The sequence below is a fragment of the Ascaphus truei genome, chromosome 5 (assembly GCF_040206685.1).
Source record: "Ascaphus truei isolate aAscTru1 chromosome 5, aAscTru1.hap1, whole genome shotgun sequence".
NCBI lineage: Eukaryota > Metazoa > Chordata > Amphibia > Anura > Ascaphidae > Ascaphus > Ascaphus truei.
Window position 1 is genome coordinate 61,494,253 of NC_134487.1, and position 23,726 is coordinate 61,517,978.

The 23,726-nt window shown below is 41.3% G+C and overlaps 1 protein-coding gene across 3 annotated transcripts in view; it reads left to right on the top strand.

Moving 5' to 3' along the window:
• Nucleotides 1-7,143: 7,143 nt before the first annotated feature.
• The window catches only part of SLC13A1 (solute carrier family 13 member 1), a 74,347-nt gene continuing 57,764 nt past the window's right edge, over nucleotides 7,144-23,726 (top strand). Inside the window, exons 1-4 of one of the 3 annotated variants that reach the window (XM_075599903.1) lie at nucleotides 7,144-7,220; nucleotides 8,285-8,506; nucleotides 15,339-15,463; nucleotides 15,865-15,993. Coding sequence is in view for 2 of the 3 variants with exons in the window: in XM_075599901.1 (XP_075456016.1) it covers nucleotides 8,443-8,506; nucleotides 15,339-15,463 (189 nt within the window). In the remaining variant the exon portion in view is untranslated. The remainder of the gene's footprint in view (nucleotides 7,221-8,284; nucleotides 8,507-15,338; nucleotides 15,464-15,864; nucleotides 15,994-23,726) is intronic. The other 2 variants (XM_075599901.1, XM_075599902.1) reach the window with 2 other exon arrangements.

A 23,726-nucleotide genomic window follows, 5' to 3' on the forward strand; every position in this document is an offset into this window, starting at 1 on the left:
CTACACGCCCACCTATGACATCATCACTCTGGGCTGTTATCTGCTCAGTAGAATCATGCAGTTATTCAGCATTACCTACATAGCAGGAGAGAGTGTGAGGATAATCCAGACCCTGACCAAGGCTTTATGGTTGGACTTTGTATCTCTTGAGAATTGTATTCTCCTACTAGGATCTGGACTCATTGCACTTTTACTTTATTCTATTTCATAGCATTTTGTGTTTTGTTGTGCTCTATATAATGGGGTTATAAGGGTCTAGGGAAGTACCTATGGACTTGAGGGAACGGGCCTGGGGAAGGGGTTCTTACCCCAAAATGTTTCCCCCCTTGTTACCCACCCACTCACCCCTCCCTTATTTTGTTGTTCCCTCCTCCTTTCCCATTGTGGTATCCCTTCCCTTGTATAGTTTCCCCACATCACTATTCTTAGGGTCCATTTTGTGTATTTCCTGCTGACGTGACATTATTCCAGGTTTATTGTAGATTTCACTATTTTCATTAAAATTCACATTTTGGCATATTACGGGTTTTGACCATTTTTCCAATAGTTAGTGAGTGCTGGAACTTTTCAGTGTGTTTATGAATATTTACGTTCATAAGGCTCGCTGGATATTTCTATCAAGACATTTTAAAATTGCCGTTTAAACAATAACATACATGTGTGTATAAACTAAAAAATCATTTATGTGCTATGCCAAAAGACTTACCCATGTAAAAATAAAACATACCATACATTTTAATTTAAAATTGACAATGTTTATAATGTAGAAAGCATTTGCAAAGTGACAGACCCTTCCTCTTGTGATTGTCTCTGCCTCTTGATCCCCGGCCTCTCTTTAGCAGTGCACAAATTGTATGTATTTATTGGCCAGACCTATAATATTGATGGCCAACATTTACCACAATGCTGTGCAATAAATGAATTAAATAGCAAGACCAAGCGATCGATAACAGGAAACTGATCGATCTGCAACGTAGCTAATCATTTGTCAGTGTGCATATTGTATTGATGCACATATTTAATGCGATAAAAAACATACAATTATGTGAAATCGTCACTTAGAACTGCTCATTTAACATACAGTATAAAGATAATTATTCTGACAGTGGTGACATGTGGTCTCATTGGTTACATACGATTAAACCTTGAACAATCATTGGTAACCTATTCAATACATGTTTGATTCTGTAATCGAGCAACAATCTTTTGAAAAATATGTTCCTTAGCCCTTTCAAACAATCCTTCAATATGTTTTTAAGTTTTTTCACTTGTACAGATTTTGTTAATTGTGTTGGAAATTTAAATGTCAAAATGCTTCAATGCTTGACTAACAATTATCCGTAACCGCTAATTGGCACTCCAATTTCAGATTGCTGGGTTCGTGACAAATCATGACATTAAAAACATCTGTTTTTCTTTCTATAACCAACGTATACGAATAGGTACATCTCATCTTCAATTAAGATCAGGTTATAACGATTAGGCCATGATAATGAACATATATTAATTCTTTATAAACACACATGGAGGGTATTGTTTATAATTATTTTTAGTAACCGCATTAATTATTTCAAGTCAAGTGTCTTCATGACATACCTACTTATACCAATCAAATCACACACTTACTTCGTGGTTGAGATGGAGATGAGACACGTTATGTTAAGGAGGAGAGCCCTGGCTTTAGAGGAGAGAGAGAGGAGAGAAGAGGAGAGGGAGAGAATAGAGTAGAGGGGAGGGGGAGAGGAGAGTTGAGAGCAGAGAGGAGAGAAGAGAGTGGAGGGGAGAAAGGATAGGGGAGAGAGGATAGGGGAGACAGGAGAGTGGGGAGGAGAGAAGGGGGAGCAGAGAGGAGGGATGAGGGAGGGGAGAGAGGAGAGGTGGGAGAGGAGAGGGACAGGAGAGGAGAGGAGGGAGGGGAAGAAAGGGGAGAGGAAAGAGGAGAGAGGCGAGGAGAGAGGTGGTGCCCCACCAACGGTTATACCGTGACCATATACTTTTGGAGGGGCTTAGTGAGGAGGAAATTATTAGCCGGTATCGTTTGAGCTCAGCAGCAATCTTTGATCTTTATGAACAAATAAGCGAAGATTTAGATTCCGTAACAGGCAGAGGTCATGCAGTCCCTGGCCGTGTTAACATGCAGAGCTCATTACATTTTCTTGCTTCTGCGTCTTTTCAGACAACTGTGGGCATAGTAGGCGGGGTCTCACAGTCATCATCATTCTCGCAGGCCCTTAGCTAATTTCTATGTGCAGGCTTTTATAACATAGCTGGGCTGCCCTGCGTGGTGGGTATAATAGATTGTCCACATGTTGCGCTGATCTCGCCGACTGTAGATGAGCATGTGTACCGTAACAGGAAACACTTTCACTCCATCAATGTGCACGTCGTATGCGATGCCAACATGAAAATTCTGTATGTGGTAGCACAATTCCTGGGTTCCAGCCATGATTCATCTACTCTGAGAAACTCATCAGTCTTCCATGCCTTTGAAACGGGTCATTTTGGGCATGGTTGGCTGGTGTTTGAGTACATGAAATATCATTAATCGTTAATATCACGTTTGTTTCATGTGTTTGTCTTTTAGACAGAATAGTTATATTACTTTGACATATCTCCAGTTGGTTATACTCAGATCTATATGAATTATTATTTTCACATACATTTTGGAACGTGTAAATTAGTTGTTTACATACAAATTTACATGTGAATATAGTTTTTCACATATATAAAGAGACACACACACACCTTTTTTTTACACAATACAGTTGTAATGTAATCAAGAATTTTCTGCATAGTTGTAGCGAACAATGATAACATTAAATTATGACAATTTTGAAATCACATACTTTGGATGTGTAATTTGACACACTTACATTCCGGAAGAATGCGTCAAACACTGAAATGTACATGTTGGATGAGCCTATCATATATGTATAAACACCTCACATCTGCTAATACATATTTCTTGTGAAGCTCTAGAATGTTTGATGCCAATAACAAGATATATTTGTGTAAATAATTACATTGACAAATGTGTAACTGTTTGTAATTTTGATGTATTACAGGTGATTCAGGATATGGGATTCGACCGTGGCTCCTAACCCCACTGGCTAACACTCAATCGCCTGCAGAGGCACACATATCCACTCGATCGGTTATTGAGCGAACATTTGTACTGTTGAAAAGTAGGTATATTTGTCTAGATAAACTAGGCGGTGCCCTACAGTACAAGCCTAAAAAGGTTTGTGACACTGTAATATGTAGCTGCATTCTGCACAATCTTGCACTGCATCAAACCCTTCTAAGCAACATACTGGAGTGTCTGAGGAGGACCCTCCTGTCCATGCTGCAGGGGGTCATGAGCAGACAGCCATGATGTGTGTGTGTGTGTATATATATATATTTTGACAGATATAAGGGGATGGTAGTGGAGGGTGTATATGTTGCCTCTCAATTATTTCAGGGGTTCTGCTCTAATCAAGCCCAGGGAGATGCAGTGTATAATGTTGGATTGTTGCACTTCCTATTGGGAATGCAGAAATGTTAACTAATAGATGTCAATAATTATTGTGACAGTCAATGCAAATTATTTTCTTACCTACTAACTTCCCATACAGCTTGTCATAATTCTCCAAAATACCAGTGACATCATTAAAAAGAAGATTTATTTTCTACATGCTTCTTACACCCAGCTGCAACCACTGAGCTTGGCTGCTGCTGACTGGACTCCCCTATCTCCAATGGAACAGACTGCAGGAGCTTTGCACTCTCACCACCACCACCAGTCACCCCCCCCACCACCACCACGCACCTCACCACCCCCAGTCACCCCACCGCCAGTCACCTCACCACTACCAGTCACCCCACCACCACCACTCACCTCACCACCACCACTCACCCCACCAGTACCAGTCACACCAGCACCAGTCACACCAGCACTACTCACCCCAACACTCACCCCACCACTCACACCACTATCACTCCCCTGACTCCCACGCTTCCCGTCCATACCTCAACTACTCACAAATAACAGAGAACGAAATTAAATGACACACACAAACAACTTGCAAACTCACTAGACAAAAAATATGTAAAGAAAACAAAAGAACAGAAGACAAGCCTATGAAAATTCACAACAACTCTAAGCAATCCAAGCAAAATGCCTAGCTCTGTCTTTCTCTCACTCACTCCCAACAACAGAGAGAAAGATTACAATAAAGCGACCATTTACATAGGCCATTCTAGAAATTGCTTGTCTAGCGAGATTGTCGCACAATGGCAAAACTTTTTATTTTCACGCCACGCCATTGCCTCGTTTCAGATAGACGATAATCACGCCGCTAGCTACTCGCCATTTTTGCAAATGTGTGAGGACTCTGGGATCGCGGCACCCGCGCCCTGGTCCCTCCTCACCTTCATTAACCCCCACTGCCGTGGCGCGCGCCCCTCGCTGGCGTCACTTGCCTCCGGCGGCTCTGGGGGTTCCCCGCCGTCCTCTGCGTTCTCGCGCTCCTGCGGGATCTTCCTCCTCTCATGCGGCTGCCATATGTCCCGGCCGCGCGCCAGAACAGCGCGCCGGGTGAAGATAATTTATTCACTGCTCTAGCAGTAAAAACCCGCCCCCAGCACACTAATAGGACCTCCTGCCAAAATAAGAGTCCTCACCTGCCTGCCAATCAAATGGACCTATCCTGGAAGGCTCCACGCACTCCTCCGGGCCTTCCTCCACCTCTGATTGGTCAGCCACACTTTATAATGCCTGTCCTTCCTCTCACTCATTGCTCGACATAGTTTCCACTTGGATTACTACTCTGGCATTCTCTCTCTCTCTCATTCACTCAGGTTACGACTTGGCTTGGCGGACGTCTTTCTCTGGCTCTCGACCCCCGCTTGGACAAACGACCTTCCGGAATTCTCCAATCCCTGACCTAGGCTAACAGCAACGACGACGGCACTTCTTCACCGGTACCGGCAAGTATTGCTAGCTAACATCACCTGGCCTGGCAACGCCGCAATCACCACACTCCGGACACGCTCCTTTTGCTGCGGGTGCGTGCCCTTATACGTTCCTCACCTCAGTAGAAGGGACGGGTCTGGTCTGCGGGCAGTACCAGCGTAACTTTATGTCGAGCCCACAAGATGCAGACCAAACTGATGTGGACTCTATGATGACGGCCATGTATCAACAAATCCAGGCCTTAATGGATCAAGTGGTTCTCCTCTCCCAACAGGTACAGGACCTATCTCTACAGGCACCACCTGCGTCTGCGCCTCCGGCGCAGTCCGATTCTACATCCACTTTGTCCTCAGCTCCGAAGATTCCGGCTCCGAAGCCCTACGCAGGGGATCCCCACGCTTGCTGCGGCTTTCTCAACCAGTGTGAGATCCAGTTTGAGATGGCTCCGCAGCTGTATTCTACTGGCCAGAAAAAGGTAGCCTATGTATACAGTCTGCTCACAGGTAACGCACTGGCATGGGCTTCTCCGATCTGGGAACTGCGACCTGATATTACCCGAGATTACGCAGCCTTCAGGCGAGACTTTCGACAGGTTTTCGATACCCCCGCACAACAAGAAACTGCTTCTGATTCCCTGCTGCACCTTACAAAGGGACGTCGGCCTGTGGCCCAATACGCCTTGGAATTCAGGACCATAGCAGCTGAGACTCGTTGGGGTCAGGAGGCCTTAGTCTCCGTCTTCTGGAATGGCCTATCGGATTCCCTGAAGGATGAACTTGCTTCTCAACCCAGGCCAGAACTGCTGGAGGATCTCATCACCCTGGCCAATCGTATGGACCAGCGTCTTCAGGTACGCCGCGCTCAGCGTCAGCAATCCCGGTCTACGCCTTTCCGTACTTCCTTCTCCAGGTTTTCTACTACCTCGAGACCCGTCCTCTCTCTCTTAGGTTAACCTAATTTATAAATCTCAGACCTTACGACTGGGGTTAGATGGCATTTGTCCCAAAACCATCTGTATACTTTTCCTAATACCAGCAGTATCCCACGACTGAGCAAAGCCAGGGCCTAAGTATGGACTGGAATCCACAGAGTTTCTTCAGAGCACCTAACTCTTCAGTCTTTTCCTACAAACTGACCTTTCCTTATTGTCAAACCCAGATCTTTGGTGCCCACAGGAGGAACAACCAGAATCAACAACTTTTCACTATCTGCACCTCTTCATAAAGAGAGATTGCTGCGTACAAAGCTACTTGTCCACAATATTTCATAGCAACAACCAGGGGCAGGTCAGTAAACATCACCAAGGATGATGTATTCAATGCAATGCAATGCAATGCAACGCACATGCTTAAACATAGAGGCGGATGGGAGCCGCACTTTCCCTAATAATCTCTGTATCTAAATATAATGTAACAATAAATATACAAAGAAGTAACATTAAATCACACTTCTAACAGGGATCACAGAGTCTGCTGTAAAATAGGTAATTAATTCCTTAGTTACCAAGAAGTCACAGCAGTGTTATTTTACACCGTAATTCCCTTTTGAATAACATGGGCACTAATAACCTCTGGAATTGCAAGATTATATAACTTCTTAGTAATACTACTTGGGGGCTAGAGTGGAGCAGCAACATGCAGAAACAGCGTTCTGACACTCATTACAAATGGGAACAGGGTACCACCATCTCCATATTGGCCTCAGAAGGGTAAGTCATGGAGAAAACTTAAGGGGCAGACGGTATGTCTTGTCCCTCCAGTTTTAGTTATTAGTGGTAAGTATATATGTGTTCACTTATGTCATGAATGATAACAGCTTAAAAAATGCTCCCATCAATTCATCTTGGATGAGTTGAAAATTATGGGGCACAGCAAAAACGGGAGGAATTATGCCTGTTTTAACATTTTTATAAATTAAGCCTGCCCAGGTGCACGATTCCTCAGCCTGGGGGGAGACAACATTTAAAAATGCTCTAAAATGCACTGCAGGTGCATACTGTGCAATATGGGTGATATAATTGTCAATCAACGTAGTGCCTTTTGATGTTGGGTCCCACAATACTTTGCATCTGCCAAGAGTATCTTCACCTTTGTTTAGGACTCTAGAACTGCACCACCTACTTGGACACACCCAGAGACTATTAATATATATAGTATTTCTTGCCAGTTTCCTTATACTACCTTTTCCCAGTGTCATTTTGACACTTACTGTAAATATAACAGTGGTGGCATTTCCTTCTCACAGTTCCCCATCATCATCCTGAGTAAGTACAGTCTCATTTACTTAATCATAATAATGAAAGTGTGCTTTCACTGCCACACATTTCTGAGCAGTGAACTGAACGCTTATAACATATCTATAGAGTGTGACAGTAATATGCCTTGCTGAGTTGTAGCCTTACAATGTATTACTTAACCGTTATGATAGTACTATAAGGCATCCAGAATGTTGATATAGTAATTTTACACACTGAAAAGATGTATGTTATTGTATGCTGTACTCTTCAAATTCACATTTATTTGGACTCCAGCTATTTTGTGCTGGGTAGATACAACCCTGAGTTTATGTCAATGTCATTGCCCTTGGTACCTTTGACAAATATATGATATAAATCTACATATTAACAATAAGAACTAGAAAATAAATATGCTGTTTTGATAAATCTATTGAAATTTGTTTTTCAATCATTTTCAGTTGAATAGTGATCTCACAAATACATTTTGTTTTAGTATTGTACAAATAATATTTTTTCAGGTTTTATTTTTTAGGCTTGCAATAGGAATATTTCAGTGAATAAAGCATTGATTTATGCATTGAGTTAATCTAGCCAACAATTCTACAATAATTACTGTACAGGTATCTGAGAAATTTTATTATTAATTGGGATATTTAGTGTTGCCTATACTGAATCACAATTGTAAACAGCTGGTCTTATTGGAGACATAATTTAGCTGTACTGTATACACTTTCACCCAACCTGTCCTGTATATGGCATAATATACCATAGAGGCTAGACACAGTTCTTTATCTGAATATTTGTACCACCAACGTGTAACCCTAATTCAATAGATCAGGGCCCATATTTACTAAGCTGTTTATTATGCCATAAGATACTTTCCAAGGTTAGAAGAATATAACTGCATTCTTTATATTGGTCCTGCAACAAAAAGCAAGATAGTGATAATAAAGGGATATGACACGTTGTGAAACTATGTTAATATAATATATAATGTTATCATGGGAATTGGCATGAATACTGTATGAGCACATACAGGGATTACTGATCACTAGCCACTTTTAATATTTGTGAACCCCTTTATGTTTTAGCCTTTTCCACCATCACTTATGTGTCTTATGTTCAATGCTCAACCTGACAAGTGGAACTGGACAATCTATGCCAAAAAAAATTCTGCCGATATGACACTTCGAGACAATTAGGTATCCTAATCATGGTGTGACAGACTGTATATAAATTGTACATACTGATGACTCAGTTTGGCATAGTAATCTTACCGTGTCTGGTTCTCATGAAGGGAAACTACTCTACAAGTATGTATTATTTTATTACATTAATACATTTCCTTGTCTTGATTTGAGTTGCCTTAATTGATGTAAAATGTAAAATACACCCATAATGACCAGCCCAGCTGGATAATCAAATCAAGCATACCAGCTGCTGTATGTGTGCCATGTTCAACCCTGGAATTTAATATAATGTCATCAATTCTTAACATGAACTCTGCTTTGTATTGAATAAAATTGAGTTTCTACTGTATCCAGCAACCAATTATTATTTTGATATACTGTAGCATGGATGTTTCATCAAAATGTGCTATTTTCACAGTATGGTTAGTATAAATAATATTACAATAATAATTTCTATTTACTTACACTGGTTATAATGTTATACTCTTTAAATAGTCTCCTTACATTGCGTCAACAGAGCTGTTTTGATTTAATCCATACTGCTGTCTCCACTAGTAATGACTAACATTGTCATTTAGTATGTTAACATATCTTGCCACTCAAGAACCATTCTCCAAGCAAGCAATTTTCCTATTGGTGTTTGGAAAAGTTCAAAAGCACAAGGGGTCAGTGGTTTTACATGGTTTTTTTTTCAGTTTTGATCCTCCTAATATTTTTGGGAGGATCTCTATGTACTTTACGTTAAATAATTTAGGGGCAATTGCAAATTTGAAGTTACACATACAGTAGTATTGCTTTATATTGGCGGGTGGGAGTGGAGGAGGATTCTTGATACTCTAGTAATGCTCCTCTGAATAGAGTAACAAACAAGGGAGAGGGATTAGGTGGGATGATACCTTTTATTGGACCAACAAGTAGTTGATATGTTAAAAGATTTCGAACCTTTCAGGGTCCTTCATCAGGTTTGGATAATTCCATAATACCCATTGCCCAGCACATTGCATAGAAAAGATATTCCCACCAAGGACCAATTTGAGCTAATGGCAGTGACATACAGTATTTAATAGGTTACATGTAGTTGATTGCAACCTTTAGAAAAATTAGAAAGTATAATTATTTAAAAAATAATGTTTTAAACTGTTAATATTTCCATGGTAACCAAATGATAAGGAGTTTTGTTTTACAATTTAATCTTGTGTAAAATCTGTTTGCTACAGACAGCCAGTTATCTTGTTTTGGCTGTTTATTTTAAAATAAATGAGGATGCCATTGTGAGCCAAACAGAAGAATAAGAACAATTATATTAAAAGCATACATTTTTTGTGGAGTTTGTTGATGCAGAATAAAGGGAGAAAATGCCACATAGTGAGGGTTATTCATTAAACATTAATAGAGCCAATCGGGGGGAACTACCCCATGTGAATTGTTATTGAAATTACAGTACTGTAAAGTTCCATGTGCACCAATCAACACTATTGCAGTCAGGGTCGCAGACAGATTTCACGGAGCCAGGACTAGAGTTACGACTGGGCCCCCTCCCTGTGTTGGTGGTCTTGTGAGACCCCTCACTTCACACCTCATGAGCCCCCTCATCTATTCCCCTCTCACCCCATCTCATTATTACCCCATCTCCCTCACTCACTCCCCCTTCTCTTACACTCACTTTCTCCTCTCACCCCCCCCGTCATTACCCCAGTGTCACTCAATCCTGCTCCCTCAATTCCCCATCCTCACACTCAATCCCTCCCCCCTGGCAACACACACAATCTCCCCCACAATAATTACCCCACCCCCAACAAAATACATACCAAAAAAAAGTACCCCCCCAAATACATACAAACCTCCCCCAAATACAACCCCCTCAAATACAATACCCTTCCCATCCCCAAATACATACATAACCAAATATAAACAACCCCTCCAAATACATACAAACCCCCAAATACATGGAACCCCCCAAAATACATACAACCCCTCCCCCAATACAAAAACCATCATAACCCCCCAAATACAAAAAAAATCAAATGCATACCACCACCCAACCCCCAAATACATATAAATCCCAAAATACATAAACCAACTCCCTAAATACATGCAACCCCCCAAAGCCCCCAAATAAATACAAACTCTCCAAATGCATACACAAAAAAACCACCCCCAAATGCATTTTTTTTAAAAACCACCCCCCAAATACATGCAAGCCCTCCCACCCCCCAAATACATACAAACCCCTAAATAGATACAAACCCCCCAAACACATACACGAAAAAAACACCCCTCCAAATATTTTTTTTTAAAAATCACCCCCCAAATACATACCACTCCCCACTCCCCCAAATGAATACAAACTGGTCTCAGGCCTCTGTTGCCCTGGCTCTCTCCAGCTATGTGGGCCTAACTCCCATGCCAGTGCACACAACGATGTGAGAGAGAGGCCCTGAGTGGAACAGTGAGGGAGACACACAGCTGGAGAGTGCCGGGGCCCGGCGGCCAGAACCAACCATTGGACCCGAGCTCTAGTCAGAGGCTCCCTCAGAGTGTCAGCGAGGGAGGCCCACAGCTGGGGATAGCAAGGGCCCGATGGCAACAAAGGACCAGCAGCCAGGCAAAGAAGTTGGGCCCTGCCAGAGGTCGAGCCCAACTTGCAGTGCCCACCGCCCGGCCCCCCCGCAGCCATTGTGCCCATGACAGTTGTTCCCGGATTCCCCCCCTGCAACCCCCCGTTGGCTGCCCTGATTGCAGTTGAATGAATTACCCAGAGAGATTAAGAACTTGATATATCCAGGTGCTGATAGTCAGCCAGTTACCACCGGTTCTCTAGAACTTGTTGGTAAATTGTCTACCGGTTCTGAGAACCGGTGAACGTCCGATGCACAGTGAAATTGGAAAGTGGTGCGGAAACGCAGCCGGACCGCAGTACAGACAGCAGGAGCCACCTCACTCCTTTGCTGTCCAACTGGCTCCCTTACTCCTTCCACTTCTGTCACCGGTCAATGGTGGGCTTGCAGCTGGCTCCACACTGCTTGACACTCAAGAGCGTGGAAGGAAAGAGGCTGGAGAGCAGGAGCAGTAGCATCTTTAAATGAAGCGTGTTTTCTGGGGGAAAATCCTCCTGGTGAGAGAGAGGGGTGTGTGAGAGAAAGGGGGTGAAGTCCAAGAGGAAAGTATGTGTGTGTGTGTGAGAGAGAGAGAGAGAGGGGGGGAAGTGTGTGTGTGAGAGAGGGAAGTGTGTATAAGAGAGATAGGGTAGTGTGTGTGAGATAGAGAGGGAAAGGTGTGAGGTGATGGGGAGGGAAAATGTGAGTGAGCGGGAGGGAAAATGTGAGTGAGCGAGAGGGGAAATGTGAGTGAGCAGGAAAGAGGGGAAGTGTGTTCGTGTGAGAGGGGGTATGTGTGAGAGAGAGAGGGAGGAGCATGGGGGTGAGAGAGGGGATAATGTGTGTGAAAGAGAGGGGGAAGTAAGAGATGGGAGAGAAGGAGAGCGAGGGAAAGTGTAAGTGAGAGGGGGATAATGAGAGAGGGGGATAATGAGAGATGGGGAGAGAGAGAGAGGGGGGAGAGAGAGAGAGAAGGAGAGAGATAGATAGAGAGAGAGAGAAAAGGAGAACATGTTCGAGAGAGAAAGGTAGTGACAGAGAGGGGGACAGTGAGAGAAAGAGAGAGGAATGAGAGAAGGGAAGAGAGAGAGGGGAAGTAAAAGATAAGGTGTTGAGTATGTTGTTTAGCATTAAACCTTTTAACCTGTTTCATAATTTCTCAGGAACACCTCAGCATACAAGGAACCTGTTACTTTTTAAACTGTGATGTTTACTGAACATACAATATGTTAATTAATCTGTGAATGCAGACTGCTTACTACCACCGTGTTGTTGAGTCTTTAACCATTAGAGACCTGAACTGTAACATAGCAAGATACATAAGGCTGCGTCCCCGCAGGCGCTGAGCGTGCTGAGCGCGCAGTGCTTGCTGCTTTTACTTACATATGTCTATATGTGGAAGTCCCCACTAACGCGGTGCGCGCACTAGAGCGCGGGCACGCACACTCACCCAAGCTTGGCACTTGAGTAAACAAAAAAAATTAACTTTCAGGCGCGCTCAACTTGCCTGCAACGCCCCCCGTCTGCGCTTGCAAAATAGGCAGGACACCTGGCACTCATGCTTAGAGAGTTGGTGACATCACCGCTCTCAAGCATGAGCGCGGTCAGCGCCAGTGGGGCCGCAGCCTTAGGCACCACCAGTATCTAACTTTACTACTACTTTTAAAGGCACAGTTACTTATTTTACAATACACACACATACTGTATACATACTACAGGGAGGAAAGGAGAAAGATGGAGGAATTGTGTGTGAAAGAGGGGGGAGTGATGAAATAGAGGGGAAAAATGAGGAGTGAGAGAGAGAAGGGGAGAGTAAGAGAGAGAGAGAGAGGGGGGATAGTGAGAGAGAGAGAGAGAGAGAGAGAGAGAGAGAGAGAGAGAGAGAGAGAGAGAGAGAGAGGGCAGTTAGAGAGAGAGAAAGCGATGGCGGGAGTGAGAGAAAGAGGGGGCAAGTGAGAGAGGGGGAATGAAAGAGAGGGGTAGGAAGTGAGAGAAGGAGGGAAGTAGGAAAGAGAAGGGGAAGTGTGTGAAAGGGGGGAATTGTGTGTGAGAGAGAGGGGGAAAGTGTGTGAAAGGGAGGAGTGAGAGAGGGGGTAGAGTGAGTGGAGGCAGAGTGAGAGAGAGGAAGAGTTACTGTGAGAGAAAGTGGGAGTGAGAAAGTAAAGGGGAGGGAGAGGGGGTGAGTGAGAGGAGAGGAAGTGGGACAGAGTGAGAGAGATGGAGAGAGTGTAAGAGTGAGGAGGGAATGAGTGAGGGGAGTGAGTGAGAGGAGGGGGAGTGAGAGAAGAGAGTGTGTGTGTTTGTGTGTGTGTGTGAGAGAGAGTGAGTGAGGGTGGGGTGGGGACGGGATTGGTGAGTGGACGTGTCCCAGTTCGAGTCTTTCTTGCGACATGCACCATTTTGCCTTTCCGGTAACAGGGAGCCTGTTGTTAAAGATTGGAATATTATCCCCGGATATAAAAAAAAGGTATGAGGTTAAGACAGCACTATCAAGAGAAGTTAAAATGCTAGATTTAAGCAAAGGTGCTGTGGGAACAAAAGAATGACCCAATTCTCTCAAAGTGTCATAAAAATACAAGTCGAGTTCCCAGCACTCAATAGAAATATCACCAGAGAAAATAAGTCCAAAATGTTTTTACATGCAAAAAAGGATTCTTCACTGTAGAAAGTTTGTCCAAATACACAGGGAAAAGTGCAGAGTAACATATCACATATGATATGATGATACTGATGATGATACTGTGGCATAAATACAAGGATAACAAGGACAGTGGAATAAAGTAAAAAAGATACACTTTTCAGCTAAGCAAGGGAATATGGTCTCACTGGTCTGTTATGGGACCATCACTCTACAATCCCATAAATATGACGCAATAGGGAATATAACAAAAAAGAAAAATCAAAAGGAAGTGAGCAATCAAGAAATGAGAGAACGTTGCCCCCCTTATTTCTTATTTAGTTCTCTCCTTTCTTGATTGCTCCCTTCCTTTTGATTTTTCTTTTTTGTTACATTCCCTATTGCATCAGTTTTTATGGGATTGTAGAGTGATGGTCCCATAACAGACCAGTGGGACCCCATTCCCTCGCTTAGCTGAAAAGTATATATTTTTTTACTATATTCCCCCTCCTTGTTTTCCTTGTATTTATACCACAGTATCATCATCAGCATACTATGTGATATGTGACACTGCACTTTTCCCAGTGTATTTGGACAATCTTTCTACAGTGAAGAATCTTTTTTTGCATGTAAAAACATTTTTTACTTTTTTTCTCTGGTAATATTTCTATTGAGTGCTGGGAACTCCACTTGTTTTTGTATCATCACTGGATATCCCATTATAATCTTTTCATCATCTACCCTTTCCCAGCTCCTCCTAGTGACAATCTGATTTCCACAATTGAGGTTTTATACGTCATTAAAATTGACCTTGCCCTTTCTCTCACTCATCAACATCACTGTAAAAAATAAAACTTTGCTTGGGAGAGTTGCCAATGTGCACCGACACCCAGGGAATACGCATAACAAAGGTGAAGGATTCCACATGCAATTGTATAAAACATTCAAAATAATTGGCTGTCTAAGTTTATAATAACATGCGGCGGCCTATTCGTTAAACTCTAAAATTGTCAAATGCAAAATTGTCCAAAAATGTCATGCAGTTTGATGCAATAAAAATCTGCCGTTTTCACTGAATTATTTATGCACAAAAAGCACCAGTAATGTACATTGTAAACATTCACCAATTTGTATAGCATAACTTGCGGTTGCCAGTATTACCATACGTTTGGCGATTACAGTTATATTGCCACACCACATAGCTCCACCTCACGTCATTTTCTGAACTCGTATGTCCAAAAAGAATAAAACATGGTTACAAAAATAATTAAATAAAGACTTGCACAGCTTGAAATCTCACGTGCTTGCGCTTTCCCCCCAGTTTACTTCAATAGTGTCCAGGAAGTGGCAGATATGCAAAATAGGTCTTTCCTGCCCTAGCTCTCTTTCCTACCTGAATAGCCCAGGAATACATAATTTAGCAAGTGTGCCTCAATTGCGCACCACACAGAATTGCATAGCAGGAACCATGGCTTGGACATGCAATAAAGGCTTAATTAATATGGCGAGACTCAAATCCACTTTTATTCGTTTAAAAAATGTCAACAAGTGTCACTGGTCTTTTATTGTTTGCAATGACTTTACAGTCAATCAATATATAAGCTAGTAAAACAATAAAGTTATATCTTTAACTAAGTCTGGAAAAAAAAAGTGTTGCAGTGATAAAAGGTGATTGCTTAGAGAAACATTAATCAAGGTTGGCTATTTAAGGTCTATCGCCTGTTTTCTTGCACTTTTACAGGAAAGCAGAGTCAGCGGTCCCCTACAATGCGGCTTTTCACGTACATGTGGATGTACCGTAGGCTTTTACTGATTTTTCTTACCCCACTGCTTTTGCTTCCTCTGCCTCTTATCATCCAAACCAAAGTAAGTGAATTGTTAAAATCATAACCATTATCTATTTACCAGTATATTTTTACATGGAATTGTTATATAAAAATTAACGCAATCACAACTCAAAGTACAAAGGCATTTTTGTTGCCAGAAGTAGTAGTATAAAATAGGATAGGCTGATTGATCTAACGAGCTTTGATTGAGCTGCATTGACTCTCTCCAAATGAGTGAGGCTTGAAAAAGCTGAGTTTATTCAACTATATTTGAGCTTACAACAGACTTTAAGTACAAAGCATGAGATAAATTAGGATGCCTTTTTTTAATAAGAACTAGAAGTTCTTTGATAAAGCGCCAGCTATGAATGGAAACGCATCAGAGTTATCCTATTTTTGTCTTCATTCTGGCATGATGCTACATTACATTTTGATTTTTAGTATTTGGCATCCAGTTCGCCTGCTTTCATGCTGTGCTCCTCTGCTTCCTTTTTGCTCGTTCTTATGGATCTTCTACAAATGGATGCACGCAGAGAGGATCAGACTCGTTACCTTCAGTAGCAGTGGTTCGTGAGTACATGGATTGCTCCTTGTATGGCCGGTCTAAAGTTTACCATGTTTAGCTATCCAGCTTTCTATTAAATGTTATATATGCCTAAACCTAGAGCTGTTAGGATCCTTTGACCTTACCTCTTGGGCTGCTTTGTTGCGGGGCTTCAGTTATTGGTCTGTTTCCTGCAGACATACATTGGTTCAGTGCTTTCTATGGTCATGACGGCACAGGAGCATACTCAGAGCCGGATTTATCTATTTGCCTATAAACATTTGTTTGCCTCTCTTCCACCCTGGACATCATTCCTGGTAGAATTTTGTAGCACCACTTTAGAGATGCACCTCTCTTTATAAACAAGAACTAGAAGTGGTGTAAACTTCTCTCGCTCACTAACCTGCCTCCTAAGAATAAGCTTGTTATATTAAAAAAATAATTGATATTCTTCATAATATCATTAGTCCATCCAAATAATTTCCAGCATGTTAGCAATACTGGATATTAAAAGATAATGTTCAATAGTGAAACATTGTTTTCCCATTTTTATGTGCGCCTTAAACTGATTCAAGGGTAATAAGCATACTTTATCTGCAATGACTGTAGCCAGACAAATAATGTACAATAAACATACAAGGTACTGCAAGTAGAGATAATTATTGTTAGAAACACTCCAAAATGAAAACTAGTTTAAAAAAAACATTAATACAGTTTCTTGGCAAACTAGAAAAACACAAACAAAAAGAAAAGGCAAATTCCCATTCTGATCATGTCCACAGCAGATTTACATGAGTAAATAATTATGGGTAATAGAAACCAGGAAAAAACTTACATTTTATTTTTCAAATACTTCTCAAACATGTTTTATAACTGGAAAGTTTAAACCTAGTAAAGTATTAGGAGGCCAGTACAGCAGAATTGTATTCACCCCATATAGTAGTATAGAACTACTGTATATCTTTGAATACGGTTGCTTCATCTTCAGTTCGTGTAGCCGTGATCCCATCGTTTGGATGTTCTCCTGTAGCTCCATCTAGTTGTACACATTGGGCCTGATTCTTTTTGGTCAGAAGTGACCAATCACCCTGCGAACAGCCAAAAACTGTTATTCACTTAGTAGTATATTGAATCTATAGAATTCCAGTCCTTTTTTGGTAAATAGCTAAACCTCAATGATAGCACAGTCTGAATTATGTATGGAATTATCTTCAAGTGGTCAAAAGTACAATCCACTGAGGTTTTTTTTTACGACTCCTTAAACTGAAACGTAATTTCAAAGCTGTAAAATATTATGAAGTAGGTTAAGGAGAACACCCAGTTCCAATCAATGGATAACAGCTACTGGTAGCATTGTTTCCATTGTTCATAGTTCATTCTGTTTATAATACTGCATTGCAGTTAAACATTGCACATTACTTTGTTACTTTATTTGTATAGTGAAAATTGATTTCTCGTTTTTTTATATATTTTTGGGCCTTATTCATGAAATGTTTTTCTTCATTTATATTGCATATAAGAAAACAATGGGGATATGGCTTTTGATGTACATACAAATTCAATGGTGCATTCTTAGGTTAAGAAATGTATTTGAGCTTATCCCCACACATTTATTACATACATACAAATACATACATATGTATATATATACAAACAAGAGAACAGAGAGCGCACGTCCCATAGTGTAAAAAAGTACATTTAATATTAAAAAAGGACAAGGGGATTAAGGACACTCGCAAAAGTCATAGAAATTCAAGCAGTTTGTGATATAATCACCACCAGACAGGTAACAACGTCCTGGATCACACCAAACGGATCGATATCCACTCCTGTTCACTTTCAGCAGCTTCTAATGGACAAATAGCCGTATCGCTGTCAACAATTATGTACATTCATCCAGTAATCACCATGCACAGTGGCTCAAAAATATCCCTTTGGGACAGTTTTATCGGCTAAAAAGAAACTGCACAAAGGAGAGCGATTTTCTTAGTCAATCTAAAGATCTTAGTAATAAATTTATGGTGAAAGGTTATGATCCGGATCTTATTAATGACTCCTTCATCAAGGTACAGGCCTCTGATAGATGTACACTACTTAAGAAATCCAAAAGCTCCACAAAAGCACATACAGGATATGGTGAACCTAGGAACAGATCGGCTAATACTGATGAAATCCTAGGTTTATAACCACCTTTAACCAATCATTTAGATCTATTAAGGGCATTTTAAATGCCCATTGGAATATTTTGAAATGTGACCCTCATTTGGGAACTATTCTTCCTGATAAACCACCAATTGCATATCGTAAGGCTAAAAATATTAAAACCATTCTAGCTCCAAGCAAATTAAGATTGGTTGATGCAGATGCCAATGCCCCAATTGTGGGCCGGACAGGCAACCGTAGGTGCGGCAGAGGCTGCTGCATCACATGTAAACATTTGACTTCTACTTCGGAGTTTGTCTCCCTTCGGAAAGGTGGTAGATATGAGGTCAGAGGCAGTATCAATTGCCTCAGTACTTATATTGTCTACCTTTTACAATGTGGTTGCAGCCAACAATATGTGGGTCGCACCACTCGATCCCTATGCACCCGCTTCCTCGAGCACAGGAGGAATGTGATTAATGGTGTCAGTACCCATAATCTTTCACGACATTTTAAATGTAATCACAATAGGAATCCTGATTCCTTATTGGTTATGGGTATTGAACACATTCCTCCTTCTGCTGGAGGGGGGATAGATATAAAACTTTGTGTCGTAGAGAGAAATATTGGATCCACCAGTAGGGTTCTCTAACCCCTGGTGGTCTAAATGAATGTTTGGACACCAGTACTTTGGTGTAATCCTTAGCTCTGGTCATAATGATTCTCCTCCCCCTCCATCCCTGCATACAGTTAACCTCCTTTCCCTCGCCATATCTTTATCTGTTCCTTAGTTGTTTTCACTCCTTCAATCTACTGCATCTTTTTCTTCCCCCTTCTTTCCCCTCCCCCCGCCTCCCTTCCCTCCCTTCTCCCCCCCTACTCCTCCATTTTCCCCTCCCCTCCCCCTATCACCTCTCTTTTTCCCTTTTTTCCCCTCCCCTTTTTTCTTTTCTTTAATCCTGATCCCTTCCTTCCCCTTCTTCCCTCCCTTTCCCCCTTCTCATTTTTTAGCTTATATATATATATAATATTATTTTTAGTCCTTGAGGTCTCAATTAATGATCAACTCGATAAGACTCTAATATCTTGATTATCAAAAAAATTCTGTTTTGGTACTGCAGCCATTTTATGTTGTTATGATTTTGTGCCATTGTTATCTATATTTATTTAATTATGGCAAATTGTACTTAAGTTATTTATTATTTTGTATTACATTTACTTATGTGGTCTTGTTGATTTGATTATTTTCCATTTTTATACATGGGTATGCATGTACTGTATATGTATTCACTATATATATTTTTAATTTTAGCCTTTTTTAATTATGGAATGATGGGTCACCTGTGATATGTGTATGTTCATGTGTATTATATACACATGGTTTCATTAATTAGTATATTTTTATGAGATTTTTATAAATTTATTTCCAGGTCCTTTAACATTTTTTGAAATGTGTGTAGTTTGGTCTGTGTATATGTGTGTGCAATCATGTACACATGTGCACACACATATACACACACACACGGAAATATGGTTTTATATTATTATGTATTACACATTATAAGTATTTTTATTAATTTGTTCTTTTACATTATGATTATTAATACCCTGTTTTATTTTTAGTTAATATGCTCACCAATACTATTTGATATTCATGCAAAGTGTTGTTATGTTTATTGGGGAGAGTTGTGGGTGTTCTCATTGGCCACTCTCCAGTATCCTGGTTTATCTATGTGGGCACTGGTGATTGACCTCTGGCTGCTCCTATTAACTACTCCCTTCATGTGGGTGTATATATAGATCGAGTCCTCCACTGTGTTACTATCCCCTTTGAAAAAGTCACCGCAGTGTGACGAAACGCGTCAAGGTACGTAATTACGACATTACGTCATCACGCAAGGGCGCGCTTTATGGCCGAAGAGCGCTTGGAGCTGAATTGAGGCTGTGACACTTGGAAATTGCACTATAAGCAGAGATACGGCTATTTGTCCATTAGAAGCTGCTGAAAGTGAAACGGAGTGGATAAGATACCACCAAGTTCCTGTTTCATCTCAGAACCTTGAACATCAACACACCAGGAGTGCGTCTGCGTCTGGTGACTTTCGATGTGGACAGCCTCCACACCTCTATCACACTCATGAGGGTGTGGAGACTGTCCGTTTCTATCTTGCACAGACGCAATCCTTTTCTGACCAGGAACAAGATTTTTTATTAACACTATTGAAGTTGGTTCTGTTTGAAAATTATTTTTTGTTTGAAGATCAATTCTTCTATTTTAGCACCACAATGGGCTCAAATGTGGCTCCCTCATATGCAAATGTTTTTATGAATCATTTTGAAGACCAATATGTGTATACGAATCTGCTGTATTTACAATCCGCCACCACATGGTTACGTTATATAGATGATATATTCATGTTCTGGTCTGGCAGCGTGGATTCTCTCCTTACATTTCACCAACAACTGAACTCTGCTCTGGACACTTTAAGTTTCACTATGCATTATGATTTGAAGGAGGTCATTTTTCTGGACACTAGAGTATACCTAGTAGATAACATGATCCAGACAGATCTTTATTCCAAAAGTACCTAACGCAATTCGCTTTTATTGCATGGAAGCGTTCATCCATCTAATAATATATGCCCCCTGCCCAAGAGCCAGTTGTACAGGGTGAAGAGGATCATGAGTGAACCGGCTAAGGTTGATGAAAGGTTACACCAAATGGTGAATAAATTTGTGTCAAGAGGGTATCCTAGGGATACTCTTGAGGTGGATAGGATGTCTATCCACTATAAATAATGAGCTTCTTCTTCGTCCTAAAACAATTAATAAAGTCCCTGGCAGAATTCCATTTGTTAGTACCTTCTCCACAGCTAGTGGAGACATTAGCCATCTCATTCTGAAGTTTTGGTACCTTATTGAAACAGACGCAAAACTTGGCAGACTATTAACAGCACCACCTTTCATGTCCTATAGGAGGGCACCACCTTTGATGTCCTATAGGAGGGCACCAACCATCAGGGACTCTATTGTTTGAGCTGACTTTGGGATCGCGAAAACATCTACAACAAGATTTTTAGGCAAACCTGTCAACTGAACTTTTCCATGTCTAGCGTGTGCACAGTACGAGACCATTAAAAAAGGCTCAACATTTACGCATCCAGAAACAGTACAGCAGTACCACATGAAACATTATACCACATGTAGCACTGATTTTTTGGTCTATCTAATTAAGTGCCCTTGTGGCATGGCTTATGTTGGCGAGACCACTGGAAAGCTAAAGAAGAGGGTGAGCCAACACAAATCCACGATCAGAGGTCGGGTATAAGATCAGCCAGTGTCCGCTCATTTTTTACTAGCGGCACAGCGTTAGCCAGTTACGGGTACAAGTTATAGACCATGTCTTGAAACCGAGACGTTGGGGTAATAGGGTGTTTTTCCTTAAAAAGCGAGAAGCCTTCTGGATACATGAATTGGGGACTTTGCATCCCCATGGTCTGAATCGTGACCATGACCTGGCGGGTTTCTGAGGAATGGACTCAGGAGTGCAGTTTTGGGATGCCTGTGTTGGTATTCTTTGATGCAATGCATTATTGGAGAGCAGCGTCTAGGATGTTGTTCCCCCTCTGTGTCGATCGTTACCATTTATGCTCCCTTTTAGTCCACACACTTGTGATGTGCACCCATTCAATCCTGGGTTGTTCACATGACCTATAACTGGGTTCCCTTATGTCTTCGTGTGTGTTTAAAGGATTCTACGTGATACTGTTTGAACCTCTTGTCTATAGCTTTACCGATTCTGTAGATGCTGATTGCCCCTGTTTGGAAAATGCGGAACTATCTTCCCAGGATTGGACTATCTAACATTGATACATGATTAGAACCTAGTCTGTTATGTTTCATTATGAGTACCTGACTTTCCCTCCTCTGATGTTTATTCTGCCCTGTTATACTTTAGCCCCTCTCTTTTTTCCCCTCATCATCTTTTTTCTCCCCTCCCATTTATTTGGTTGCATATATTGATTGGATATGCTTATCTTATTTCACCTTATTTTACTAGGTGCTGCCCATATTTTTAGGGCATTTTAATGTACAGTATATGTATTGGTGCACTTGTTTAGGTATTATTGGAACACAAAAGCGTTGGGATAGGGAAACCTGTTGGATGCTAGGAGTATTTACTGCGGATGATTTATATCTATGGGGGGTCTCCAGAGGTGGCTGCTATTATACCACTCTCTGTTTATTTACTTCGCCGGTGTTTGACGTAATTTCACTGGGTCCCCCAAACACCCCCCCCCCCACCACCAGTCATAGTTTGAGCTCCTCTTACCCTAGTGACACTGGTTAGTGTGTGTAGGCTTGTAGCTAATGCACATGCTTAGTTCTTGCACTCTGACAACCAGCATTGACCATACAGCTGCTTCTGCTTTGATCATTACTGTTTTGGCGCCTTTTGTGTGTATCCCTCCTATATATTTTCTCCCTGCTTCATTACTGATAGAGCTTGAGAAATGACCCGAGGGTCTGAAACGTACGTTGCTCTGGAGCATGTTTGATTGCCTGATGATTAATTTATATTAAATAACCTTTTTTGCTACTGAGTGTGCAGCAGATTTCCTATTTTTTGTATATATCTACTGGATTGGCTGGTGTTCCCTGTATCTCTGCAAGTACCTTGACTTCTGTTAAGTATATTTTTCATTTTCTATTATTATTTTTATTTATGGTTTCATGTTTGTGTGCACCCAGCATCTCTTTTTTTGTTTGTTTACAAATATATACATTTTAAGTTATGGTGGATGAAATAGCAAGCATTAGCTTATATGGGCTCCATGTAACAATGGTTTTTCAGGCAAAAGGTGACACGTGTGCTCATTTGCATGTAATTTCCCAGAATCCCTTGCTGCAGTGGAAGCACTGTATGCTGGGGATAATGGTGAAAGGCAGGGTTGCAGACCAGCCTAAAACATGTGAATGTGCTCACAAGTGATCTTTTTATTTTATATATAAATTTGAAGGAGGTCATTTTTATATATATAGGTTATGGTGGGTAAAAAAAGTGACCAAAACCCTCCACAGTAAAGCATAAAGCAACTATAAATATTACTGTATGTTCATTTGCATGTCTTAGACAGGTCTGCAACCCTGTCTTTCCCATTGTCACCCAGCATACAGCGCTTCCACTGCAGCAAGGGATTCTGGGAAATGACATGCAAATGAGCACTCAGTGCCACCTTTTGTCTCAAGCTCGTATTACACAAGCCAATCCTCAAGCCAATGCATGCTGTTTTAAACACAGCTTTTAAACAGAGGCTGGGATGAGATGCAGAGCCATTAGACCTACTCACATACATGTTTCAACCTTGATGGGTATCATCAGTGTGAGGCAGGTCTTAATGGCAAAGCAGGTTTGAGACTAGACTAGGTAATCACAACTGTCATTAAGGTTATGGTGGGTAAAAAAGTGACAAAAACCCTCCACAGTAAAGCATAAAGCAACTGTAAATATTTCTGTATGTTCACAAAAGGTGGGACTGAGTGCTCATTTGCATGTCATTTCCCAGAATCCCTTGCTGCAGTGGAAGCGCTGTATGCTGGGTGACAATGGGGAAAG